The sequence below is a fragment of the Melanaphis sacchari genome, unplaced genomic scaffold (assembly GCF_002803265.2).
Source record: "Melanaphis sacchari strain LSU unplaced genomic scaffold, SCAv2.0 Contig2_pilon_pilon, whole genome shotgun sequence".
Lineage (NCBI taxonomy): Eukaryota > Metazoa > Arthropoda > Insecta > Hemiptera > Aphididae > Melanaphis > Melanaphis sacchari.
This window is the reverse complement of record NW_020271173.1, coordinates 7696525-7721539: the sequence shown is the minus strand read 5'-3', so window position 1 is coordinate 7721539 and position 25015 is coordinate 7696525. Positions and strand designations below refer to the sequence as shown.

Sequence of the window (25015 nt, the reverse complement as noted above, 5' to 3'; positions counted from 1 at the left end):
AAAAGTAATCATTGTAATCATGTAATCGTTGTCAAGAGTACTTGATATTAAGATTTTTTCCTTTTTTTATCATACTTGTAAACATTTTTATAAGCCATATCTCTACTCTAATAATTAATAGCATGTAGTGCATCAGTAAACCGTTTCCTCCACAAGTTAACGTCATGTGAATTTTTTCTTTATTTCTTATGCAATTACAAAGAATTTACTTATTACTTTATTTAATAGATTGTATTTTATATAATATATATTATTTAAATAAAAAAAAGTATAGGTAGTATATTATGTCAATGGTTCCCAAACTTTTTTCCATCGTGGCACATTATTATTAGTTAGTGTAAGTCACGGCACACTTTGGATAAATATTATATACTTTCCAAATATAAGTGGTCTATAATTTATATATATATGTATATAAAGTTCAAAGTTCAAGTTGTTGGGGCACACCCTTAAAATTTCACGGCAAACCAGTGTGTCACGGTACACTTTCTGGAAACACTAGTATATGTATTAGTTCAGGAGCGGACTGGCTCGGTCGGCTGGTCGGCGATCGTCGATTGACTCCTCGCCTATTTTATGTTTACTCTGTATGCTTTGATTTTTATTTTTCCTAAATAAGTTGGATAGTCAATTGTATTCGTTTTAGAATATTATGGGCTTATTGCTTATTAATGGTTTTTCTAAAACGACCAATATCAAGTTTACAATACCTATACAATAAATAAACATAATATTATATTATTATTGTTATTTCTTATTTAAAACACGGGTATAGGATAGTTTGTACACATAGTAGTTCATTTTAGAACAGATAAAGTTCACAAAACTTTTATATGGGGAAATTATAACTGATAACTGATTTCAGTAGGTAGCTTTATTTCATCATTACGTTCTGATGCTCTACTACAGTAGTACAGACAGTACAGTCTACACTTCACACCGATACAGGGACAAGTGAGTTGTTAAATACGTAAACATTCAGTAGGTCATCGCTGTTTGATGAAAAATTGGAAGTTTAGTTTTAATGTTAATGTAATTTGAACGTGATATGAAAATACTAAATGACGTTATTATTGATTGATTGTCGCCATTTCAACCAAAATGAAGAGACTTTTGGTAGGATAAGTTGTAAAAAAGTAAAATATTCTTTAATGTTTATAATTTTAATATTTTTTTAAATTTTTTTATCATAATTAAAAAAATCTAAACTAGAATGTAACAAGTAATATTTGTTAGAATTAAATTTAGTTCAATGAAAAAAACTGTAAACAATCAAAATTTGGGAAATGCAACTAAAATGTTTTTCAAAAAATAGACATTTAACTAGTTTAACCTTATGTATTTTAAGTTAATTTTTTATTTTAAATTAACGTACATTGTAGTTAGGAACGTTAGTCTAATCTATACATGTTTATTTATGTATTGTCTCAATTAAAAAAGAAAATGCCGACTGATCTCATATAGCATGGCCAGTCTACCCCTGCGTATTACAAAATTCATTAATTACCTATACTACACTTTTAAACTAGGTTAAAAACAATTATGTAGCAAATGATATAAACGTTATAAAACTAGATTATAATTCACAAGAAATTGGAGTGGACAAAAAAAGAATTCCTCGATAGAGATCGTGTAAAAAAGTACTCAGTAAAATAAAACAATTTTAAATAACCGATATATTGTTTAAATTGTGTGTTATGTTTTATTAGTACTTGAAGTGTATAGACTAACTTTTTGTCGGAAGTTATCGGTTTATATTCAATAAAATATAAATACATATTATTATGACTTAAAAATACGACCAGCAAAAGAGGTTGGTAACTCTCCTTGCATCGTAATATTGATACATATGATACCTATGATTTTCCCGGGAATCGGGACGACCGCCGACCGGGTACCTATTGATTTTTCATATACTCTCACACAAACTCTTATACTCGTGACGTTATTATACTGCGTTTTCCGCGATCGAAACTGACTTCTTTTTTGAGTTCCTTTTAATAAAATATTGTTTATTTTTTATCCTCAGGCCCCAACGCACGACTGGTAAGTGATGTATTGGTGTGTATTCGTATTCATATAATAATAACCGTGTTCTGCATGTACACGAATATTATATTCCTATTATATAATTATTAAATTATATTATTGATGGTTTGAAAATGTACAGTATATCAATATTAATGTTAATAAATTTTCGGACTGCTAAATAAATCATTTTTTTGAAATTTGTGTATGCATAAAAATTGTATGGTATCTATTCGATTAATATCGCGACTAGACATTTTTGAAGGAGAGTAAATAATATATTATATTATATATTTTTGTTTTGTGATATTTGTATTATTGTTAAATATTATTTTTTAAATTTAAACTTGATACTGAATATAATTTATCACTTGGTACGATTCATAGGCGTGCGCAGACTTTATTCGCAGGTTGTGCAATAAAAAAATAGGGCTCCTCACAAGAAAAAAAAATCACGCAACATATCTTGCAACCTAAGATAGGATAGAAAGTAAAGAATAAATAATTTATTTTAAATTTCTAAAAAAGATTCTAAGCCGTTAAACATTTTCTTCCATATATAGGACTCAATATTGGTACAATCTAAGTTTTTACAAATATGCTACTTAGCTTCTTTACATCCCTCAGAATCTAAAATCACACATAGTTTTACAATAAAATATTAAACAACGTACTGTAGTAAGTTTTAAAAGAATTAATGAACTAATGTCAATAAGAAATAAACAATTCACGAATTATGGCAAAAAACATCAGTTCGTCCAAAATAGTTTTCAATTTTTTAAGGTAAAAATTTCTATTGTCTATCAGTAATGGTTGGCGGTAAAATCAAAAATAACAAAACTTAAATCTTACTTATCATTTTATCCAACCAGTGACATGGAACAATATTATTAATAATACCGTCCTATATGGCTATACGCCGGACTTAGTATATATTATTATTATAGTCTTTGATTACAAACCATAAAAACAATAATTATTATTCTATATACCTAAAGTTTTTATGTTGTAACATAGATAATAATATCTAAATGTTACTTTCTGGTTGGAAATGTTGGAAACTGTAATAACAAGATTTAATGATACGTCTATATTTTAGATTATCACGTAGGTCGTAAGAAAACCAAAAAAAAATTTTTATATGTATTTTTTTAATACTATTAAATTTTAATAATATGATATTATAATAAATATGGGCCCTCACATGTAGCTGTAGACTATGCAGTGGCATACCCTGCATACCCTGTGCGCACGCCTATGGTACGATTACTTAAATACGGCTCAAAAATAAATGGTAAAGGGTTAAGGAAATCCAGGGACAATTCCACCTTTAATGATTGCGTAATTGTACTCGATTTCGATTGATGTTAAATGCTATTAAGCCGAGCTTAATCGGAGCACTTATGGCGTTAAAATTAATTAAAAAAATTATGAGCTTATGAATGAAACACAATAATTATGTAGATAGTAGATTTATTACTAAAGAAAATTTCGTTATTATACCTATGTGATTTCTTAAATTGTATAATTTTTATAAGAAGTTATGTATTGTGTTTAGACATATGATAAACGGTTATTAATTAAATAAAATAATATTTCTAATTCGCACTTAAGGAATCCGGAAGATGTCGTTATTTTGAAAAAGTTAAATACTTTTATAACCATGACTTACGATTATTTATAGTAATAATACTAATAAAGGCTTAATACTAGACGAAAACTTAACTAGGTATTTGAAGTGAATATAAAACCAATTTTAAATCATTTTTAGTTATAGATTATAATTATTATTATGGCCCATATATAGAAATTATCAATATTTAATTGAATATTTATTTTTATTTTTTTTTTTAGAATATAAAATTGCCATAAAGATCATTAGAGATATTAGATCATTATTCACAGTGACAAAATGGCTCACGCAAATACGTATGACAACAGTAATGCATCTAATCATTCCGAATTATTGGGTCTTTCAAATTTAACTCTCCAACCGTATGAATCCAACTTAAATTCAAAAGAAAACTTAGAAGAAAGGTATCAAATACTTGTGCTACAGGTAAATTCAACAAACGGGTCTCAATTAAGAGAATATAATTCATGTCTAGCGGCCGTGTGCTATCAGTTAGGACGAATATACTATGACACAGAAGATGATCCAGCAAGGGCTGAGTCTATGTTTCTCAAGGCCAAAGATACTGTCAAAGATCACGAATCAGAAGCTGACAATATACTAAGCGTTATTAATTCCCTCAATATGCTGGGTTACATTAAGGTAAAAAATAATGAAGATTACGAAAGAGCTTTGCAATACTTACTGGAGGCGCAATGTGTGTACCAAGAGTACAGCGAGCTAAAGTGGGGATCGGCTACGTCCGTTGGTCAGCTGTTGCCGAATTTTCCGATAAAACGCACATTGCTCACGAACAAGAATCCTCTGATAAATGCAAGACTGTTTACGCTATTCTATATCATCGAAGTGTATAAGCATCATGGCAATATCACTGACGCGCTTTTGTGCACACATCAAACACTCAAGATTCAACTAGAAAACAATGTGTTTCTACAAAGTCCACTGGATTGGGCTCTGTCTTCTGCTCTAATTGCAAATTTGCTTTGCCAACAGAATGCTTACCAACAGGCCAGACATCATTTGGCGGCTGCATCAACATTCATGGAAAAGATTATACCTAAACAATACGTCAATCTATTCAAGTGCGTATTTCTATTACCATTGAGTATACAAAATAAATATATTATATAGGTACTCAATAATTGTTGTACTCAGATAATTCATAACATTTATTAAACTTTAGTTAGCATGAATATTTAATATTTTAATATTTTAATACTTAAGTATTATTAGCAATAAATATAAATAGTTTAAATAAACAGTAAAATTGGCTATAATTAAAATATCTATCTAGGTATTTAGTATATTTTTACTTACCTTAAGGTACCTGCTGTATAACTTTTGATTTTAAAACGTAGGAAACTTAAATTAATCTTTATAATACAGTTTAAAGAAAGAATTGAATGCATTTGAAAGTACCTTTATACAATTACTTGTATATATGTGCATATTAATTTATTGTTAAAATATAAATAGGTAGGTAGTTATATTAATTATTAAAAAAAATATATATAATTTAAATAGATCAGATAGATTGATACTGTAGAGAAAAAATTTTTTTAATAGTTATAGGCTATTGTATTACCTATTTTAGATGTATATACATCTTAATGAGTTAAATAAGGTTATATAAATATAACTATACAGATAAGTGGGTAATTAATAATGTGGAAACATTTTATACTTGCTGTCACTAAGACAGTAAGATTATATAAAATAAGTTATTAAATAACCAATTTAGTACCTATAATGTATAAATATTAAATACTTTTATTTGTTTGGATCCTAAAACAAATACAGTCAAAATACCTACTTACAGTCGATGAGGTGCTGGACACTTTGGTAGATAATTTTAATTGTAATATTTATAAAAAAAATAAATATTTCAGTTCAGAAACATATAAACAATATTTAGCAGACATTTCGCGTTGTTGGGCCAAATATGGATTGAGATTACTGAAGAAGTCTAAAACCAGACTGATAAAACAGAAAACGCATAGACAACCATCTGGTATGTATAATCTTGTAGTCTCAAGAGACTAATTATTTATAATATAAGAACGATATAAATTTATTATACACTATGTTATAATATATGTTATGTGTTAACTGTTTTCAGTGATCTATAGTGATTTATTGTTCAAAAATTTCAACATGTGGAATGAAGAACGGGTGACACGGTATTATGTGAATAATTATGAGGACGCACTATCGTTGGCTAACAGCATATTGATGAACCTTAATCGTACAAAAAAGTACTATACATTTGAAAAGACTGCCAATTACTATTCAGATCTGTGTATGGACACATGCCTCACGTACCAACTATTGTCTTACTTTCAAGATAACCCAGACAAGTATAAAATTATATAAATTATGTCATGTATATCATTTATACAAATGTGCGCACTGGTTTTTCTAATATTGTGTTTATATAAAAATATAGAATGGGAAAGCTTATTAAAAAAGGAATCGTGGACTTAGAATTGACCGCCAATAGACTCAATGAAGAGAATTGTATGAATAATTGTAGACGCATCTGGTACGAATTGGGGACAGTGTATAGTGATATGATGGATATCAAGTACGAGCGACATGTTCTGAATAAACTGGTGCTTACAGATAAAGCCATTAAGAAGATTAATTATTACTCAAGCTCTTCCATTAAATATTATTCAAGATTTATCGAATCGTTTTATGTGTATGTATAATTTTTGGTGTTGTTATTTAATATTTAAATTTTATATTTCATTTATCATTTTAAAACTTTATTTTTATTGATTTTAGGCAAAGAAAGTTACCAGAACGTATCTGTGATTCATATGTAAAACCAGTGTTGTTAGCTCATTTGCATATAGCTAGATGTAGTAACAAAAAAATTATCAATCAAAAGAATGTTAAATTAGAGATTTTGTTTCAGTGTAAAAATTACTACCAGGTACCTATAACATTTTCATTATTTATGCCATTTTATTTTTGGTAAAAAATGATAGATATTACCTCTTATGCATTTTCAATTTCCATTTGATATTGTTGTTTCAATTTCTTGTAGTTTTGTCCTCAACACTTATAAGTAATAGGTATTATGTTTAAAAATCTACTCAAATAAAAAAAATAGTTTATTATTATGCAAAACAATATACCATAACATAATTTAAAATTTGAACAGTATAGAAGTAATTAAAAAGTGTTATATTTTTAAATTAAAAAAAAATTAAATTTACAAATTTTTTCATTTCAATCTATCAAATCCTACAAAGTACTTTACCAATTTACGATATAAACAGAAAATCACCTGTAATTTACTTTGACATAGTTTTTAAAAATTAATACATTTTTGTTATAATTGCTTATATATTATGAGTGCTATAATAAACGGGTCTGTAGCAGTGATAAACCTAGTGATTAGTTGGGGGAACAACTGCAGGCTTGTATAGACAATTTTGTTCGTAGGCTGTAACTGGTTACTGTAAGTGGTTTTTCTTGATATTGAATACCCCAAATTCTGATATAACTAGATAAAAGTAAAAAACTATTTTGATTTGAATAAATACTTATGTATAATAATAGTAAATCAGAAATATAGTACACACTACATATGCCTTTCTTGAATGTTTTAAATATATAATAATGTCATAATGTCTTATTATGAAAAATAAAAAGATAATTATTATTTATTAATATTATAAAACATAAATTATACATAATACCTTTATATTATATCTGTTACCTAGTTTATTTAAATATTTTGGTTCAAAATCTAGCAATAAAATAAACTATTTTTATATAGCCACCTTTAATTTACAATTCTGGATTTTGGATGGCTTGTTTTAATAATATACCCGATACTTAACATTTACCTATGTTACATTATAGACTGTTGTGGACTACTGCCAAAAAGATCCTAGAGTGGAATCCATGATTCCTATTGAATTGGCTAGTTGTAGAGAATTATTGCAGTTGAATCCGTCAAGGGTAGATCAACTGCTCAAGAATAAAGGTCCAGTAAAATTTTACGTATAATATTTTAAGCCAAATAATGAATCAAATGACTTTAACAGCTAGATCTTTATTTCATATTACATATTATAAATGTTATAAATGTCATTTCCCTACTCTCAAACAGTCAATATTATGTAATTTTTTTTATTATATATTTTGTTTTATATTTAAAAAAATTAAGTATTTATTTGATTTAAATCTAAATATTTATTAAATTCTTGCAAAGATTAAGAAATTATTTAACCATCTGAGCCCTAAGGAAAAATAAATTCTACGCATTATGATATTATTTATATTCAATTTTTACTGTTTTAAAAAATGTATATTGTTTGTTATCTTGCTGTTTAATATAGTTAGTGGCGTAACTTTAAAAGCTGGGCTCAATGTTATTATTTATGTTTTATCGTCAATAAAATATTTATAAATTAATTGTAATATTTATATAATTTTAACATTTTTTTTTTTTTATTTGTACCTATAAATAATACATAACTCATGTACCTACCTACCTACTTATATTGTTAGTATTTTTAGTATGTAAATTTATTTGCATACTACTCTAGTGCGTGTTACAATACTAAATTAATTATTATAATAATTACTAAGTTTTAAAATAAAAATCTTATATTAACTAAATATTTGGTTATCATAATTTTATGAGTGTGACTTATGATTCAATGAAATTTTTTTTTAAAAGCTTTTTATGTATTACAAAAAATATTTATGCAGACTAGCGTTATTGAAAAAACTAAATTATGTTTATTAAACAATTATATCTCTTATAAATTATGATATTATAAGATTATTTTAGTCAATAGTATTGCTCTATTTTAAAGCCTAAAATACTATACAGAGACCTTATAATCCATAATACTTTATTAAATATTATTATCTTTTATCTAATAATGTATCCATTGGCTTTTATGATCATTCTAACTAATATCTATGTAATTTGAAATTATATAAAACAATATTTACTGTTATTATATGTTGTGATTTGTTGATTTTAAACTGATAAAATAATAAATTAAGTGTAATACTTAATCAATAATTAATTACGACATAAATAATATTTACTATTATATCAAGATGAACCTATGATTTATTTGGAGCATTTAATAAAACACATTTTTAACATTATATTTATCTGGTTTTTATCAACACATATTTTAGATTTGTTATTATTTTTTATACATTTCATTATAAATGATAATATATTGACATATAAATAAGTAAAGTTTTAAAGTATCTTGTCTTATAGTGCTGATAATCAGTTAAAAGTTGACAGGTCAGATTAATTTTTTTAATGAAGAAACGTGCAGTTTTCAAATTATAAAAATGGCTTTTATAAATATTTGCAAGAATAATTTAATACATTTACTTTATTAAATAATTTGTAGTGTATTAAGAAATTTATGTGAATTTATGTATTTGTATATGGTACCAATTAATGAACTAATATTTTGAATTCGGTTTTATATTTTTTTAAGCATTATATATTTTTAAATAGGGATATACATGAGAAAAATTAGACTTTTGTATAAGTGTAGGCTAAAATATATTAAAATTGCTCTTCTACCTTGTCAACAAAATATTAGCTATTCAAATTTGTATATTTCTTTGTGTAATAGAAGAACTTACCTATATTTATACAATCAATACTCAGATTTTAATAATTTTTTTTTACATTATAATCATACTGTCAATATATTAATTAAACTTTATATTGAATTTTATGAAAATATACTGATAATTATTAAATGCCACAGCGGCACAACTTATTTGTGATGTGAAAAATCATGTCATTGTAACAAAATTACAGTTTGTAGACATCAGCCACTACTGCTCTTATTATTAAAGTATTTCTATAAATATGCATATACTTAATAGAAACATATTTATAAAATCAAACATAATACAGTATGTTAAAATATAATAAAATTTTAAAATTTTTTACTTCTATAAATATTTTATCAAATAGAATAATCTTATTTAAAGAAGAATTAACTTGAAATAAAAAAATTAATGAATGTTAGTCAACTGGAGTTAAAAAAACTATTCTTTATATATCATGCCCACATAAAAATGTTTTTTTTTTTTAAGGTAGTACTTGAAACAAATTAGGTAGCAAATTTGATTTATTAAACAAAATAATTAATACATCTCATAACTTTAACTTTAATGGTAATAATAGTAAGTAAACATAATCTATATGTAGTAGTTTTTTATCTTATCTTTCATAACACTTTAAAGTTCATTGTGATCAACAAACCAGTCATCTTGTGGTTGTCTGTAAGTTTCGTTGTCCATGAGTATGAAGTTAATGCCAGGACCATAATAAGGAATGATATAATGTGATCCATCAGCTGGACGAACAATTTGTGTTGCAATAAGTACTACATCGACCAACTGGCCAATAAACATAAACCCAAGTGTGCATAGTTTCAGTAAACCAATTGCTGGATAACCTAAATAGAAACGGTCCACACCAAACATGCCCAGAAAAATAGACAACAGCAGTGTTGTGTCATAATGGTAACCATTGCTATAATGCAAATTATTAGGTAATTTAGGTTAAATAATTAGATGAGATAAAAAACAATATAAACTTACGTCCATTTACACGGGAATTCTTTCCAGAATGTTGAGTTTTTGGTTTCTAAACAGACAATACCGTCACTTGCTTTACACCGAACTTAAAAAAAATAATAATAATTACAAAATTTAGTTTGTTAATGACTTAAACAATATAAAATGTGTCGAGTTATTCAAAACCTTGAGCAACATTGTCTTTAGTACATCCGCGCAATTGTTGAGTTTCTGGGTCAATAAATTCGTACCCGTCATCGGGGCACATGAATTGTCCCATTCGTAGATATTTACATTCTGTTTCATAAATTGTCGTTTTCCCAGGCCCTGTAGATGGCTGTGCTAAATGAACGCAGAATGTAAGTAGCACAACGATTAGTAGTAGGCAATCCAAGTTCATGGCATAATTGATCGTGTCAGTTTTGGAGAAAATAATACTATATTACAATCAACTTCCTATTATTAATAGAGCTCGGTTATTATAAATTTTATATTTAAATAATTACAATTTCTAAATTTAACCATAATTACTTTTTTATTAATTCATAGTAAGTAAATGCTAATTAATTTAATATTGTTTTGTCATCATTGTTATCCGATTATTAATCATTATTTTACGATACTGTATAGGGCATAACTGCAGTCTGAAATGCTAAAAAATTATAAAAAATTAATAAGCAAAATAGTAACTTATAATTTTTTTTAAAACTTGAGGTTTGTTCTTAGTTTTGATTGTGCAATTTATCTTGATAACATTTTACAGTGTGACCAACGTCAGTACAACAAATATGTTTTCATAACATTAAGAAATTTAATTTTAAACTTATAAATCATAATTCATAATTATTATTTTAATTTTTTAATTTTTACCCAATTTAATATTTTTAATTTCTTAATTCATTATCATACCTCCGATTTTCAAATTTAACATCGATTATAAAAAAATAAACTTAACATTCGTTGTTATTAGTTCTACTGTTAGAGATTCTACCAAATAGTTTTAATTTTCTTTATACTCAAAAATCAATAATTTAACTTGTATACTTTACTGCACAGCTGAGTACTGAAGGAGTGTGTGAATTTCTCCCTCTGTGTTGTGTGTTATTCACATTGATATACTTTGTTCACTGTTTGATTAGGAAACTTCACGATGTTGAGAAAATATTTTAATGGATCACTGCCAAGTGATGTGCATGAATCGGTCAGAGATGTTTGGGTTAGAGCGTTGTTGGATCGTTATAGTGCACCTGACCGTCGATGTCATGGTTTGGATGATCTGAATGACTGTTTGCAACAATTTGAAAGTGCTAGAAGCTTAGTAAAAAATCCAAATGCAGTAATTTTAGCTCTAATATTTCGATAGTAAGTAGGAATTCTAAAGTTTTGGTGAAGTATATTATACATTTATAAACAATTTTTAGTTTTGAATACGACCCTAAGTTAGCTGACTGCAGTGAGGACAATATAAATCATTTTCGAAGGTTCTCTGAAGAGTCAAAACTTAATATGGTAAATTTTTGAATTTTGAATTTATATGATTATATTTTTGATTTTAAAACATTGCTTTTTTTTCTTTCTAGGATACAGTTTTGTGTGATAATGTTATTTCATTATTAAAAGTTGGTGCAACTAATAGTACAGAAGAACACAAAACTGAAGGATGTTATGGAAGTGAGGATAAACATTACTTTTTGGATGTAGATATGGCCATCTTAGGTATGGGACCAGCTGATTATGAAAAATATACGAATCATGTTCGAGAAGAATATGCTTTCCTCGATGAAGAAACTTATAAAGAATTACGTATTAAAGTAAAATACATTTACATTATAGTACTGTCTGTTGTGCTGGTATAATTTTATTTGTTAATTTTGTTTTATGTTGACAGGTTCTTGAAAGTTTTCTACAAATTCCTAACATATATGCAACAAAGTTCTATAGAGATAAATATGAATCAGTGGCTAGGAATAATATCCAAAGAGAAATTAATTTCTTAAAATCTGTATCAATGTAAATATTGTATGTGTCTCCAATACAGATTTCTTTACTATAATTTTAAATATATGAAACTACATGTTTTAAATATAATATATGAGCAATTCTAAATAAAAAAATATAAAATAATTAAAGTTCATTCTATAATTTGGGTTAGAATTATTGAAAAATTTCCTTTAAAATTGAAAATTATTTATGTAATATACTGATACATCAATGATATTTATATTGTTTCCATGTAAATTTGATTACCTACCAAGAAAATGGTACAACAGTTATTTTGATGTCACGAGCTGCTTATCTGGTAAAGTATAGAAGTCTGTGGTCTTTTATAGATTGCTTTTATCTTAAAATATATTTTCTTCATACAATTTAATGTACCAGTCAGGGTATGTATTTAAATTTGTTTTCCCTGATTAACATTTAAATGATAGAATTTTAATATTATACTAATAAAATAATAACTAGTGGTATAGATATTATTTTATTATAAATATTTTTTTTTTTGAAGAGTTTATTATTGTTAGAATTAAAAATCTATTTTAAATTTTAAGTATTTAGTATATTTTGGTAACTAGTAAACTTTTTAAACAAACTTTAAATTATAATTTTGTTTTTATTTTTTCCATTTTAACATGTATTGGCTTAAAATGTTATTTAGTATTTCTACTTTGTTTTCGAATTCTATATATTAAATACTTAATATTGAGTATTCACTTACTAGTTATTTTATTTGTTATTATGTTTATCTAACTTATTAAATTATTCTATGTGATAATTTATTTCAAATAAATTATATTGTATTATTTTTTGTTTGATAAAAGTATTTATCCTAAATGTATTGTATATTTCAAGGATATTTTTAATCTTATAACATTAATTCATCATAAAAAATATTGATCATTTTAAACTGATTTATAAATTTGAAAAAATAATTTTAATGTTTTTTTTTTTTTTTTTTGTTGTATTTAATGTTTTTAACCATAAGACTTTTATTCTGTTAAAATAATTTTAATAAAAATATTGTCTAATATATCTAATTATTAAATGAATATTATGAATTATGAGTGTGAGTGTAAGTAAATTATTTGATATATGTTAATTAATTTAAGTATTTACCAAACAAAATGCATATATTGTAATTTATACATTAATACATATTATTTATAAGATTATAATTTATTATTATAGTCATAAATTTTAAAAATATCAGCATCAACATTACATTTTGAAGCTTTTTAACTAAATAAAGTTGTTAAACATTTATTACTTTTACTTTTGACATTTTGTAAAATGTATTTAAAGGATAAAGTATAAAAAAATATGAAATTTATAGAACTTAAAATTTTATATTTTTTTTACTGAAGACCCATTTTTAATAAATTGTTTTTATCATTTTTTTTTTTTTTTGTTAAACACTAAGTGATAGCTAACATAACAAAGATATAATATAATATAGTAACAGAATTGTCTTAATTTTTAAGCCATGGTGGAAATATGTGTTTAGTTAATACAATTAGTAGAATACAATTGTATAAAATCAATAGTATTACTTTCATTAGTCATATTCTTTAGATACTTAGAACTAAAATATTTATACATGTTTTTAACATTAGCACTTTTATTTATGTGCTATGGTTTGGTCTATGCTTAGCAGTATAAATTATAAAATTATATACCTAATAGTTATCATTATTGTATTAGTATATAAATTAAAACATGATAGCAATACAGTAAACAATTAAAATAAATATATATATATATATATATGAATTTAAACTATAATATATTTTATGTATGTTTGCACAGCAAATTATGATTTAGTATACCTAATTATTTAACTAGTCTTGAGTTCTGTTAATTTTATTATTCTTTTTATTACACTGGAAATTTCTTTTTTGGGAAATTATTCGAAATATATTTGATTATTTGATTTCCGTGCTGCAATTACATGAGATATTGTCTCTTATACTTGATTTAAAATTTCTAACATTAAGGGGTGTCCATATCTTGTATGTCCTGTTCAGTGTTGTCCAACGATTTAGTGTTCTGCTATTGTCCATTCCGGCTTGAGAAAATCTGTCAGTTGCTTATCTGGATTGGCCAGTTAGATATGAAGTTACAATTATCCAACTTCAAATGATTTCAGTTTTCTACTAGCATGGCCTGAAGTTAGATTATTGTATAAAATCTTTTGCGTTAAAATTGTCTTGCTTCAATGTCACAAGCCAGCTAACTTGGCTCACTATTAATTGCATTAACATCGTGGTTGAAACAAATACTGAAATACTGGAGTAAAAGTCACTGTTCAATGTTTAAAAATCGTAAAAATATATTCTGAAATTGATTACAAAATAAATATTATAATTATAACTATCGTTTTTAGGCCTTGGAGGGGATGTGGAGGAAATGTAAAATGGTAGTTTGTTGATTGAAATAATGTTTGTATTAGTATTTATAAGTTTTGGTCTTTTAAGTATTATAATTTCGGATATTTAAGTACATGTCAATTATATCTTATTTATTTATAGCAAAATAAAAATATTTGTGAATTTTCAGGTACTTTGACATATCATAAAGTACTGGATCCCATGTGCCCTCTCATTAAATCCACCACTTGATAATGGAAATAATTAATAAAATAATAAGTATGATTTTTATTTTACAATGCGTAGGTTGGTAGTTGCCAGTTGGTATTGGTTGTTTTAGACAATATCGTATACCTATTTGTACATTGTGTTTGGTAGCAATTAAGTGCTGTTTAAATGTATAATATATTATTCTATCTAATTTTGCAAATCATAATTTAATGTGTTAGTATCTAAATCAAGATGAGCTGTATAAACACTCATCGTGAAACGATTATAACTATTCTTATAGGTACGTATACGTAATATAAGTTAAATATAGTTATAATAACATTATTTATGAATTATAAATAATAATTTGTATAAATAGAGAACAAAAATATTACTGCAGAAATGAGATTACGTCTCAAGTATGGTCTTATAAATATTGCAATATCACTATAGACAAAACGGTAAATATTATACATCATGTCTATGCGTTACTCTCGATAAGTATTTAATTGTTTATTTGATTACCGAATTGTTGAAGCTAATTGTTTTTATTAGTGCAGAATTGTCTGTACTTTAATGCATGCATAAACATTTATTTTGTATTATGTGTTCATAAAGTTATTAATTTCTAATATAACATTGTGTAATATATGGTATAGGTAAATATTTTTTTTGACTCAAACAAAAAACAACTGACTGACTTTTATGCGTATCAAAACATGCGCTGAGATTTCGACCTTGGATATCATTTGATTAATGATTACTAGGCATTGAATGATGGTCTTACAGCTAACTAAATTCAGATAGGCAATAAAATATCTATCAACGACATGCGATTTTATTATAATATAATGTTTAAAATTAAATAATAAATAATTTTTTATAGATTGTAAAGTATTTATTTTTAATATTGAAGTGTCATATTATAATGAATGAAGATTGGATAAAAATCATAGATAGGTAAGTAAAATCTATTCAATATGGTTAGTTTTATTTCACGTATAGTTTTGGTTTGAGGTAATGTATGTATTTATTTTAGTGTCTATCGTAGCTCATAAATACGAATACTAAACTACAGTTGTCTTCAACCATGTTTGTTTCTTCTTTTATTAAAAATTTTGGTTATTATTATTGACTAATATTTGTAACAATTTGATATGAATTCGTAATTTGTATTAAAATAACGTCGAAAACCAATTCCCTATTTATTATTAAATATTGTTGTAATATAATATAATATCTTATGTGTATACTCGTATATTTAATAAATTGGGTGACAAGTCATTTTTTTCGAGAAATGCTGGTATAAATTGGGAAGTAAGAAATGATTGAGCTGCTTTTTCGAACCGATTATGTTAGATTGTATAGATATCATTGATTATACTGATTATAGAAAGAATTTAGTATTTACCCACAGCCGTAGTGTAGCTAAATTGCCTATCTATAAAGCCGCGTTATGTTTGTATATTTTTAAAAATAATGTTTAGTATGAGGTATTAGAAGACAAATATAGAACATTGTGAATATGGAATATACTGAATTAAACATACCTAAAGCAGTATACAACTTAAGTATTGTGTATTGTATTTTATTCTACATATTTAAGCTTTTGAATCTGACTCTAGGGAAGAATATTCCATAGAAAAATTAAGTTTATTGATAGGGTACTATAAGAAAAAATGTATACTTCTTTGAGCAGTTATATTATAAGGACTAATTTACAAATATTGAGGAGGGTGAGAAAAAATTCTCGTGCTTATCCTTAAGTCCGCTCATTGCTAATCGATGTTCGATTAAATACACGCTTCAGCGCGAAGTATAAATGTATAATTATGCATTATTTAGTGAGCATTATTTACACACTTACTTGAATCAATAACAAATTAGAAATTAAAAATTTGTCATGCTTGAACCTGTGTTTAAAAACATTCAAAGTGTATTCCTTAGACTTTAGTTACCTGAGATACAGTGGCTCACTCCCTCGTGTTGGCTTAAAATGAAAAAAAACTGTACATACCTAGGTGTATTTATACGAGGCAGATAAATCTTTCCCGGGTCATTTTGTTATCCAGAAATTCTGCTCTATTTGTTATGAATATTCTAATTTTTAATTTAGTCAAGCGATTGAAACTATGTAGTCTAAGCTTATTTGGCTTTTCATAAAAATGATGTATTTTTATTCCTAGATGCAAGTGAAAAAACACGATATGATTAATATATATTAAACATATTTATACCTATATTTATTGAATTATACATATGATATATTGATATATAATTAATATGAATACGCAATAATATAATAAATAATTATGACTGAGTACATAATATGTAATACATTATTATCTATGTATTAAATATATCTGTGTATACGTAAATGAGGCGTTTTTAGAATTAATAAATTAATTAATTAATTAATGATTATTCAAACATACGAGTACAACGTTATGATTTCTGGTCAAATTATCTAGGTACAGCATATATTTTCTGTAAAAAAATACTTCATTTACAATATCACCTGATACCTATCTATTTATCTTTAGTATGAAAATTATGGTTTTAAAAAATAATTAAAATATATTTCTAAGATGTTCAGAAAACATTTTAGGGTAACAGTTATGTAATTTTATAATATTTAAAAAATATAGAATACTAAAAAAAAAGACGACGGATACTTGTTTGATAAATTTTACATACAGAGATTCACTAAATTATTACTCTACTTCATTAAATAAAAAAAATATGTTGCAAATTATGGTTAATTGATAAAAAAGAAAATTGTCAAATACTTTTGTTAATAGATTGACCAAATCATAGCTTATTATAAAAGTTGTACAAAATATTTTCATTTATTTAAAATTATATTTTTTTTATAATAATGGATAAATGCATATATATTTTTGGAAATGGCATCTGGTAGCAAATTGGATCTTGTTGATATTTTGGAGGGTCAAAAGTAAAAAGATTCATAGTTCCTTCTATTAATTAAGAAAAAAAAAAATAAGGAAAAATAGAAATTTCTACCATAAATCAGTTTTCTTTATGTAGTTATATTTTTATTTATGGTAAAAAATTTTTTGACATTTTTTGAGTTATTTATAGACATTGAAATTTTTACTTTTTTGTTATAACTTATTAGGTACTGATGATAAAAAATGAATGAATTGACAAAAGTGCTTGACAATTTATTACAAAATTTCTAAAAGAGTTTCATATCCTATTTAAAGAATATTAAACATTAATAATCATAATATTTTTCATAAGTATTTAGAGTTGAAACAACATTTGTCGAAATCTCAAAGATTAAAAATTATTTTGTAATTAAAAATTCATAAAAAAATTTCTGTTCATAACTAACATTTAAAAATAATATACAAGGTCTGTTATACGTTTTTCAATTTATATTAGTAAAAAAAAATATATCTACTGAAAGGTCAAATTAATTTTTTTTATGGCTGTTTGAAGTTAAAATTTTAACTATATTAGATATTACCAGTATAATAACTATTACTTCTCAAAAAATTTTTGTTTCTTGTTTTAATTTAAAAAACGAATATCTGTAAATACTTAAAACATTTACCAAATGTTTATATTATCATTTTCTATACATGATATAATTTTAAAAATGTTTTGAATTTTCAAGCTATTTATAGTTATAAGCAATTTTCGATTATTTAAAAATTTTTTTTCCATAAATGTTAATTAAAAATAATTAATGAGTTAACATTCTAGAAAATTTAATTTAAGAATCTATAAAACTAGAAAAGTTGTTCTTATATCTGTATAAAGTTATTAAAAATACATATTATAATATGTACCTACACTTTTTTAATACGTGTATTATGCTAGTAAAGTTCAAATATTTACAAAATCATAAAAATTACAATTTATAAATATTCTGTAATAAAATATTTCATTTTTATATCAAAGATTGAAAATGTACAATATTCTTCATACGTAAGTACCTATAGTTCATTATTTTAGTAGTTTAACTTATTCATGCATCGACAAATACACCTAAAAAAATAATTTTTAAAAAGCGATTTAACTCAAATTGAAAATATATTACATGTAAACATTAATAAGTTAAATAATTATTACACCTAATAGATTTACAATATTATTGTCAAAGTCGTTTATGATTTAAAATTGAAAAAAATTAAATTATTCTGTAGGTACCTTTTCAAATATCTTTTTTCTGGATTTCGTTGTAATACATTTATATATTAGTTCTTTCCACTTTATATCTTTAACCAAATCAAATTCAATACATAATATCAACAAATTGCATATTTTTTTAATGGATTAAAGATGATCTTAAATAATTTTTTACTTGTTTCAAAACAGAAAACGATCTTTCATCAAATGCATTTGAAGAAGGTAGAGTACAAATCATTTTTAACATTATTTCTATATTTGGAAACGACGTTTTTAAAGACGATGTAATAATTAATTTATGTAATGAAGCAAATGATTATATTCCATCAATTGGAAAATCTTTTAAAATGTTTTTAAAAAGTTTTAATTTTTCTTTAAAATCTGTTTTTAAATCTAAATTATATAATTCAACAAGATTTTTACCTTTTAATTGAATATTGTTCAAGATCTTATTTTCTAAGTTTAATATAAATTCAAATCTATTATTGATTTAAATATACATTTCCATTTATTTAATGGAAAATTAATAGTGCTAGTAATCAATAAAAAAGTTTTAGTTTTCATTTTTTCAATCCCAATGAAATTAATTTCATCTGGGATCAAATTATAATTATGTTATGTAATTGTTTTTTGGTTCTAAATGTTAGAGATAAAAATGAGTTATTACCACATTGAATTTTTGCTTCTTCTAAAAATATATGAAATTAATTTTTTATATTTTAGTGTAATCTTTTAATGATGGATAAAGAGATAATATAACTATAGATGAATCAATATTTTCTAATTGAAATGTTTTAGAAGTAGCATCAAAATGTTTTAAAATTGGATTCTATATAGATAATACTGATAATAGAAATGAAAATTCTAAACTATTTATTTATTTTATAAATTGAACGAGTTTCATGACATATGGCATATAGCTGGTTTTTATCTAAATATATTTCTTCTAACACTTTAGTACCTATTTCTTTGTATCTTTTATTAAACGATTTTCAAACGTGACATCTTAAAGGCCATTTCATTTTATATAGATTATTATTGTTAACAAATCTAAACATTTATCAAGAAATTTTTCTAAAATTTTCCAACGACTACTTAAACTAGAAAAGAAGTTATATATCGTTTGAGTGTTGTAAAAAAAAAAAAAAAACAAGTTCCCTCACTATAATAGCTTATATAGTAGGTACTCTTATATTCTATGAAATGTAAGTCGTAATCGAAAATGATAAAACGATAATAACATCTACATGTTGAGTTTGTTCTAATGTTGTATGGTCTATCGTTCTACTTTTTCATGTAATAAATTATATAATTTTCGAAAACTTTACAACAAAAGGCCTCAAAAACCGTTTTTTTCTAAAAACCACATTTCATGCGATATTTAGGTGAAGGAATAACTTTTGAATTTCGAATCTTCATATTCATTATTAGATGTAATTTCAGAAAACTATGAGTATGAAAAAAAGTAAAAATATGCAATTTTTTTTATTTAACGGCCCACAGTCACGTGTTGATTTTTTTTTTTTTGTTAAAAATCTACTATTACCTCTATTTTAGAGTGTAAAGTGTTTGTAAATTTGTTTAAAACAAGCTAAAATGTTTAGGGTAGTGTTGCTCTACATTTTTATGTAATCAATTACATGATTTTCAAAAACTTTACAACCAAAGGTCCCAAAAAACCGTTTTTTCTTCAAAAAACCATATTTCATTCGAAATCCAGGTGAAGAAATAAGTTTTGAATTTAAAAATTTCATATCCACCATTAGATGTGATTGTATGATTCGTTTAATTACGTATATTGTTCAATAGGTACTTATTATAGGAATTAGACAATTTACATTATTATAAGTAGAGTTTTATTGAAAACTACCTAGTTAATATTGAAATGATTAAAACTTATTTTTAAAAATTTTTTACGTATTGAACTAAAAAAAATAATTATAAAAACCATTGTTACATCATCATTTTAATCACCAGTGGGGTTAGTGTAAATAGGTATACTCGTATATTGTTTTAGACGTTAGATTGGTAATTAGAGGATTTCTGTTGACTACTGTAAGTTTTATAGTTTTAAACAACATACAGTATTTTATATTTATTATTTCTAAAACTTCATCTTAAATACAAGTTAGTAATTAAGACAGCTAACAAGAATGTCTCACCTGGGACTTCACTATAACTTGTTGTACTAATATTATATAGGTACTAAGAAAGGCATCTTTCAGAGAAGTTTGAATAAAAGGGGCGTGAAGAGAGATGGCTTTGATAATAATGGACGTTGAATAATAGCAGTTATAATAGCGATGTATATTATGACATAGTATCTTTAGTGGAATGATCTTAAAATAAATGATGAGTACTTCCTATTTTGCTATTTTGAGAAAGCATATTTAGCATATTAATTAAGAGTAATGAATAAAAAATGAATTATAGACCCTTGAGTTGTAGTCAATTCAAATATAAAAAACGGACCCTACTTAAGAGCTATTGCCATACCTAGGTATATGCTAAGGTATAACCTAGGTATAATTATTTTTTTAAACAACACTCATTGTTTCAAAATATATTTATGTTTTTGAAAACATTTTTTTAAATTATATTTTTAGTGTTAGATTATTTTTAAGTTTTACTTTTTTAAATGAAAATATACATTTGTAATTTTATATTCTGGAGTAGAATATCTTGATATTTTCATAGAAATCAAAATTCGGACAAGTAGTGAATATGATTAATAAGCAGGGTTGGGATTTTATAGTATTTGTATGTTTTTTATAAAATGATTAAGATATCGTAGAGTAAGCTTAAAATATGTGGTATATCTCATAAAGATAAAACTGGGAATTTTTTTTGCATATTTTAGGGTTTTTTAGATCTTAGTGTTATTTCTGAAGTTTTTGAATTCTTTTTTATTTTTACCTGTGTTTCAATCAAATAGGTAGGTTATGTTTTAAGAAATTATAGTTCAATAAACGCGTTTTAGTTTTTTTTCTAATTTTCTAATTTATAAGTACCTAAATAAGTATATAATGTAAAGTCGACTAGACGGATGCGCTGACGCGACGCGAGTATCAGCGTTCATTATTTCGTATTATTTGGTTCTAATTTTAAGCTTTTGTTATCCTCTGATTTTAATGGGGCTTCTAATTTTGGCTGCGAATATTGTTAAACGATTGTTGAAAGCATTGTATATCGTATTAATATTTAATGCAGTCGACCTGTGTACTCGTAATTCGTATTATACTATAGTGGTTTTCGGTTGAACGTGTTTGTTACAAAAATTTTAAAAATCATTTAAAATGCCAAAAAAAAAAAAAAACATTTTAAGTTTTTTTTGCATATTATTAGCATGTATTTAGTAATATTTAAGGTTATATTATAATGCATATTTATTTAATTTTAAGTGCTATAAAATTGCAACCCTGGTTATAAGTATTTAAAGTTTATATGAATGGGGTGGTGTGATACGGGTATCTTCAAAAATGTTGGTTTACTACTCAGCTTAACTAAACTTTAAATACTTTTAACTACTCGTCCGAATTTATATTTGTATGTATAAAAAAACATATATTTTTTTTTAATTTTTTTTTTTATTTTGACTGGAAATTATGTATAAAAATTATTTCCAACAGTGTTAATAGATTTTGAAATGAGTGTTTTTCGATAAAAGAATCACTCAATATATTGACTAAAATTTTAATAAATTTCAGAATTAAATAATAGAAATTTTGAAATAAAGTTTATGGCTTAATATTTTGAGTGAAATGACTAATGATAATCTATAATAAAATGAAATAGGTATTTAATAATACAGCCTGCTGTAAATACTTAGATAATTGGTAGCAACGCGTAGTTAGTAATATTATGATATACGTAGGTATAAACATATTATGTAGATCTATCACTATTTAATATTAATTTGTTTATAATGTTAAAACGCATTGCCTATAGGTAATTGACTCATTGACAATTTGGCGAATACTGCAAGATACACCTTCCTCTAGAGCAGAGGTTCCCAAACGATGGGAATTTTTAGTGGGTCACAGGTCGCGTTATATTTTTAAATAATACATTTTTTTTATACATAATATGGTATTAAAATTGAAAAAGCAAAAAAAGAAAGGTCATCAGATGAGTCACCAAAATTTAAGTAATTTCCAAAATGGATCGTGTCATAAAAAGTTTGGGAACCTCTGTACTAGAGTGTTCTACACTCAGTATAGTGCAGGTTAGGGTTATCATTTTTATAAAAACAAAAAACGGGACAAGCATTTTTTTATTAATATGATAATTTTTTATTTTTTCCAATTACATTTAAATTACAATTTATTAAAATAATAAATTAATAATTATTATATATTTCTCTTTTTAAAATTGTTTTATATTTTTTTTTTACAAACATTATTTAATAATATGGAAATAGCGGAATTAAAAGGATACCATCTTTTAAAAAATGGGAAAAAAAGCGTCTCGTTCGGAATTTATTGGAACAACGGGACATGATGATCAAAAAAGAGACAATCCCATTTTAAACGGGACGTATGGTCATCTTAGTGTAGGTACAACAAATTAATTTATTTTGCTAGATATTTCAAAACAGCTGAGTATATCAAATGTATTAACAAAATGTTTTTTATTACTTGTGTTCCCTGTACCTACTGTTTACTCATCCATTGTCATTTTATTATGAATTAAATACCTAGTTATAATTTTTTTTTGTGTGAACGATACCTAAAATACCTGGGTCTGATTGATTATTAGTAACTGGTGGGGGATGGGTGGGTACCAACTACCAGTTTGTTTTGTAACTAACTTTGAATACTATTACTATTAATGAGTTTGAGCAAATTTTGTATTTTAGTGTTCTAAGTACAGGTGCAATTAAATTTTTAATTAGCGATGTGGAGAGGTGTAGTTTTCTACGTAACTCTTTCATCACTTATAATATTATACTTTAATGTAAGAATTTGTCTAATAGTTAAACTTGATTGATATAATGACGAATCACATAATGTTTAATAATTTGTATGTGTGGGTAACTACCTACTTTATTTCTACTATACTATTTACTACTACAAAGACTTTTTAAAAAATATACAAATTAGTAGTATTATTAGTAGTATATAAAGGCCCTTTAAATTGTATTTACGGTACTAGGTGTACGTATTTTAGAAAGAGTTTATTAAATCAAACACATATGAATTGTATTTTGATTAGGTATATTGATAAATAAATTGTAATATTGTATGAATAATGAATGAAAAGTCACAGGTATATGAGTAATGAGCGTAACAGAAATAGCTGATAAATGTAATTTACTAACTATAAATAATAAGTTTTGCTCTGATTAAAATGATATTAAAAAAAAAAATTAACATTTATTTATTCATTAAGTAATATTAAATTTAAACTTGACAATTTTTTTAAATTATCAAGAGTAAAATTTATTAATATGAAATTTTTTTTTTTTTTAAGTATACATTTAAATTTAAATTGTTTTATACGTTTGTAGATTCTAAACTGTAGGTAATTGTAAATTAATTAATTTAAAATATGACATTATTAAATATAAATATTTAAAAAGGCAATTTAATTGTTAAAGGGATAAAGACGTCTTATTCTAGTTTATTGATGTGAATATATTTATACATGGCTCTAGAAATTTTAATCCAGCTCTGTATAGTAATATTATAAAGTCAAATAATGAATAATAAATTCTATGCTTATTTTTAAAACATACAATTATTAATTATTTTATTGGTTGTTTTTATATATTTAATATTTTTTTATTACAATAGCCTAAAAATGTAGTCATAGACAATTTAATTATTTTGGCTGATGAATACATAAATGATTAATTATTATGTTTGTATTGATTATTGAAAGCCCAATTATAGTTAATAATTTTATTTTTTTTAAACCCTATCACATGATATAAAATCCAATCGGACATAAAAATAAATAGTTTGTTTATATACTGTATTTAGTTTAGCATTACAAATTATCGGTTAAATAAATTTACAAGTAGGTATAT

General features: G+C 24.7%; 3 protein-coding genes across 4 annotated transcripts; 2 read left to right on the top strand and 1 right to left on the bottom strand.

Annotated features, from left to right (window-relative positions):
• Window positions 1-1924: 1924 nt before the first annotated feature.
• Window positions 1925-7803, top strand: LOC112595967 (protein KBP homolog). The gene is made up of 7 exons (XM_025341387.1): window positions 1925-2046; window positions 3883-4743; window positions 5551-5672; window positions 5781-6018; window positions 6108-6362; window positions 6449-6599; window positions 7538-7803. The coding sequence occupies exons 2-7, from the start codon at window positions 3941-3943 to the stop codon at window positions 7682-7684; spliced, it is 1716 nt and encodes a 571-aa protein (XP_025197172.1). The 5' UTR covers window positions 1925-2046; window positions 3883-3940; the 3' UTR covers window positions 7685-7803.
• On the bottom strand, window positions 6917-10966 carry LOC112595968 (TM2 domain-containing protein CG10795). Of its 2 annotated transcripts, none has more exons than XM_025341390.1 (5): window positions 10784-10966; window positions 10439-10689; window positions 10277-10358; window positions 9936-10208; window positions 6917-7175 (listed from the first exon to the last, which is right to left on the bottom strand). In XM_025341390.1, the coding sequence occupies exons 2-5, from the start codon at window positions 10650-10652 to the stop codon at window positions 7067-7069; spliced, it is 678 nt and encodes a 225-aa protein (XP_025197175.1). In that variant the 5' UTR covers window positions 10653-10689; window positions 10784-10966; the 3' UTR covers window positions 6917-7066. The 2 variants fall into 2 exon arrangements, with proteins under 2 accessions (XP_025197175.1, XP_025197173.1); XM_025341388.1 differs by having other exon boundaries at window positions 6918-7175; window positions 10439-10708.
• A 210-nt stretch (window positions 10967-11176) lies between these two features.
• On the top strand, window positions 11177-12307 carry LOC112596007. Its single transcript, XM_025341443.1, has 5 exons — window positions 11177-11323; window positions 11392-11614; window positions 11674-11761; window positions 11833-12063; window positions 12141-12307. Exons 2-5 carry the CDS (start codon window positions 11403-11405, stop codon window positions 12264-12266), a joined length of 657 nt encoding a protein of 218 aa, XP_025197228.1. The 5' UTR covers window positions 11177-11323; window positions 11392-11402; the 3' UTR covers window positions 12267-12307.
• Window positions 12308-25015: the final 12708 nt, after the last annotated feature.

Excerpts from the sequence above, each read along its gene's own strand:
- LOC112596007 (XM_025341443.1), top strand. The coding sequence starts at position 11,403 with ATGTTGAGAAAATATTTTAATGGATCACTGCCAAGTGATGTGCATGAA. Across the intron at positions 11,615-11,673 it reads TTAGCTCTAATATTTCGATA|TTTTGAATACGACCCTAAGT; the intron begins GTAAGTAGGAAT and ends AACAATTTTTAG. Across the intron at positions 11,762-11,832 it reads AAGAGTCAAAACTTAATATG|GATACAGTTTTGTGTGATAA; the intron begins GTAAATTTTTGA and ends TTTTCTTTCTAG.
- LOC112595967 (XM_025341387.1), top strand. The coding sequence starts at position 3,941 with ATGGCTCACGCAAATACGTATGACAACAGTAATGCATCTAATCATTCC. Across the intron at positions 5,673-5,780 it reads AACGCATAGACAACCATCTG|TGATCTATAGTGATTTATTG; the intron begins GTATGTATAATC and ends AACTGTTTTCAG. Across the intron at positions 6,600-7,537 it reads AGTGTAAAAATTACTACCAG|ACTGTTGTGGACTACTGCCA; the intron begins GTACCTATAACA and ends GTTACATTATAG.
- LOC112595968 (XM_025341390.1), bottom strand. The coding sequence starts at position 10,652 with ATGAACTTGGATTGCCTACTACTAATCGTTGTGCTACTTACATTCTGC. Across the intron at positions 10,359-10,438 it reads TAAAGACAATGTTGCTCAAG|TTCGGTGTAAAGCAAGTGAC; the intron begins GTTTTGAATAAC and ends ATTTTTTTTAAG. Across the intron at positions 10,209-10,276 it reads GAATTCCCGTGTAAATGGAC|CAATGGTTACCATTATGACA; the intron begins GTAAGTTTATAT and ends TTTGCATTATAG.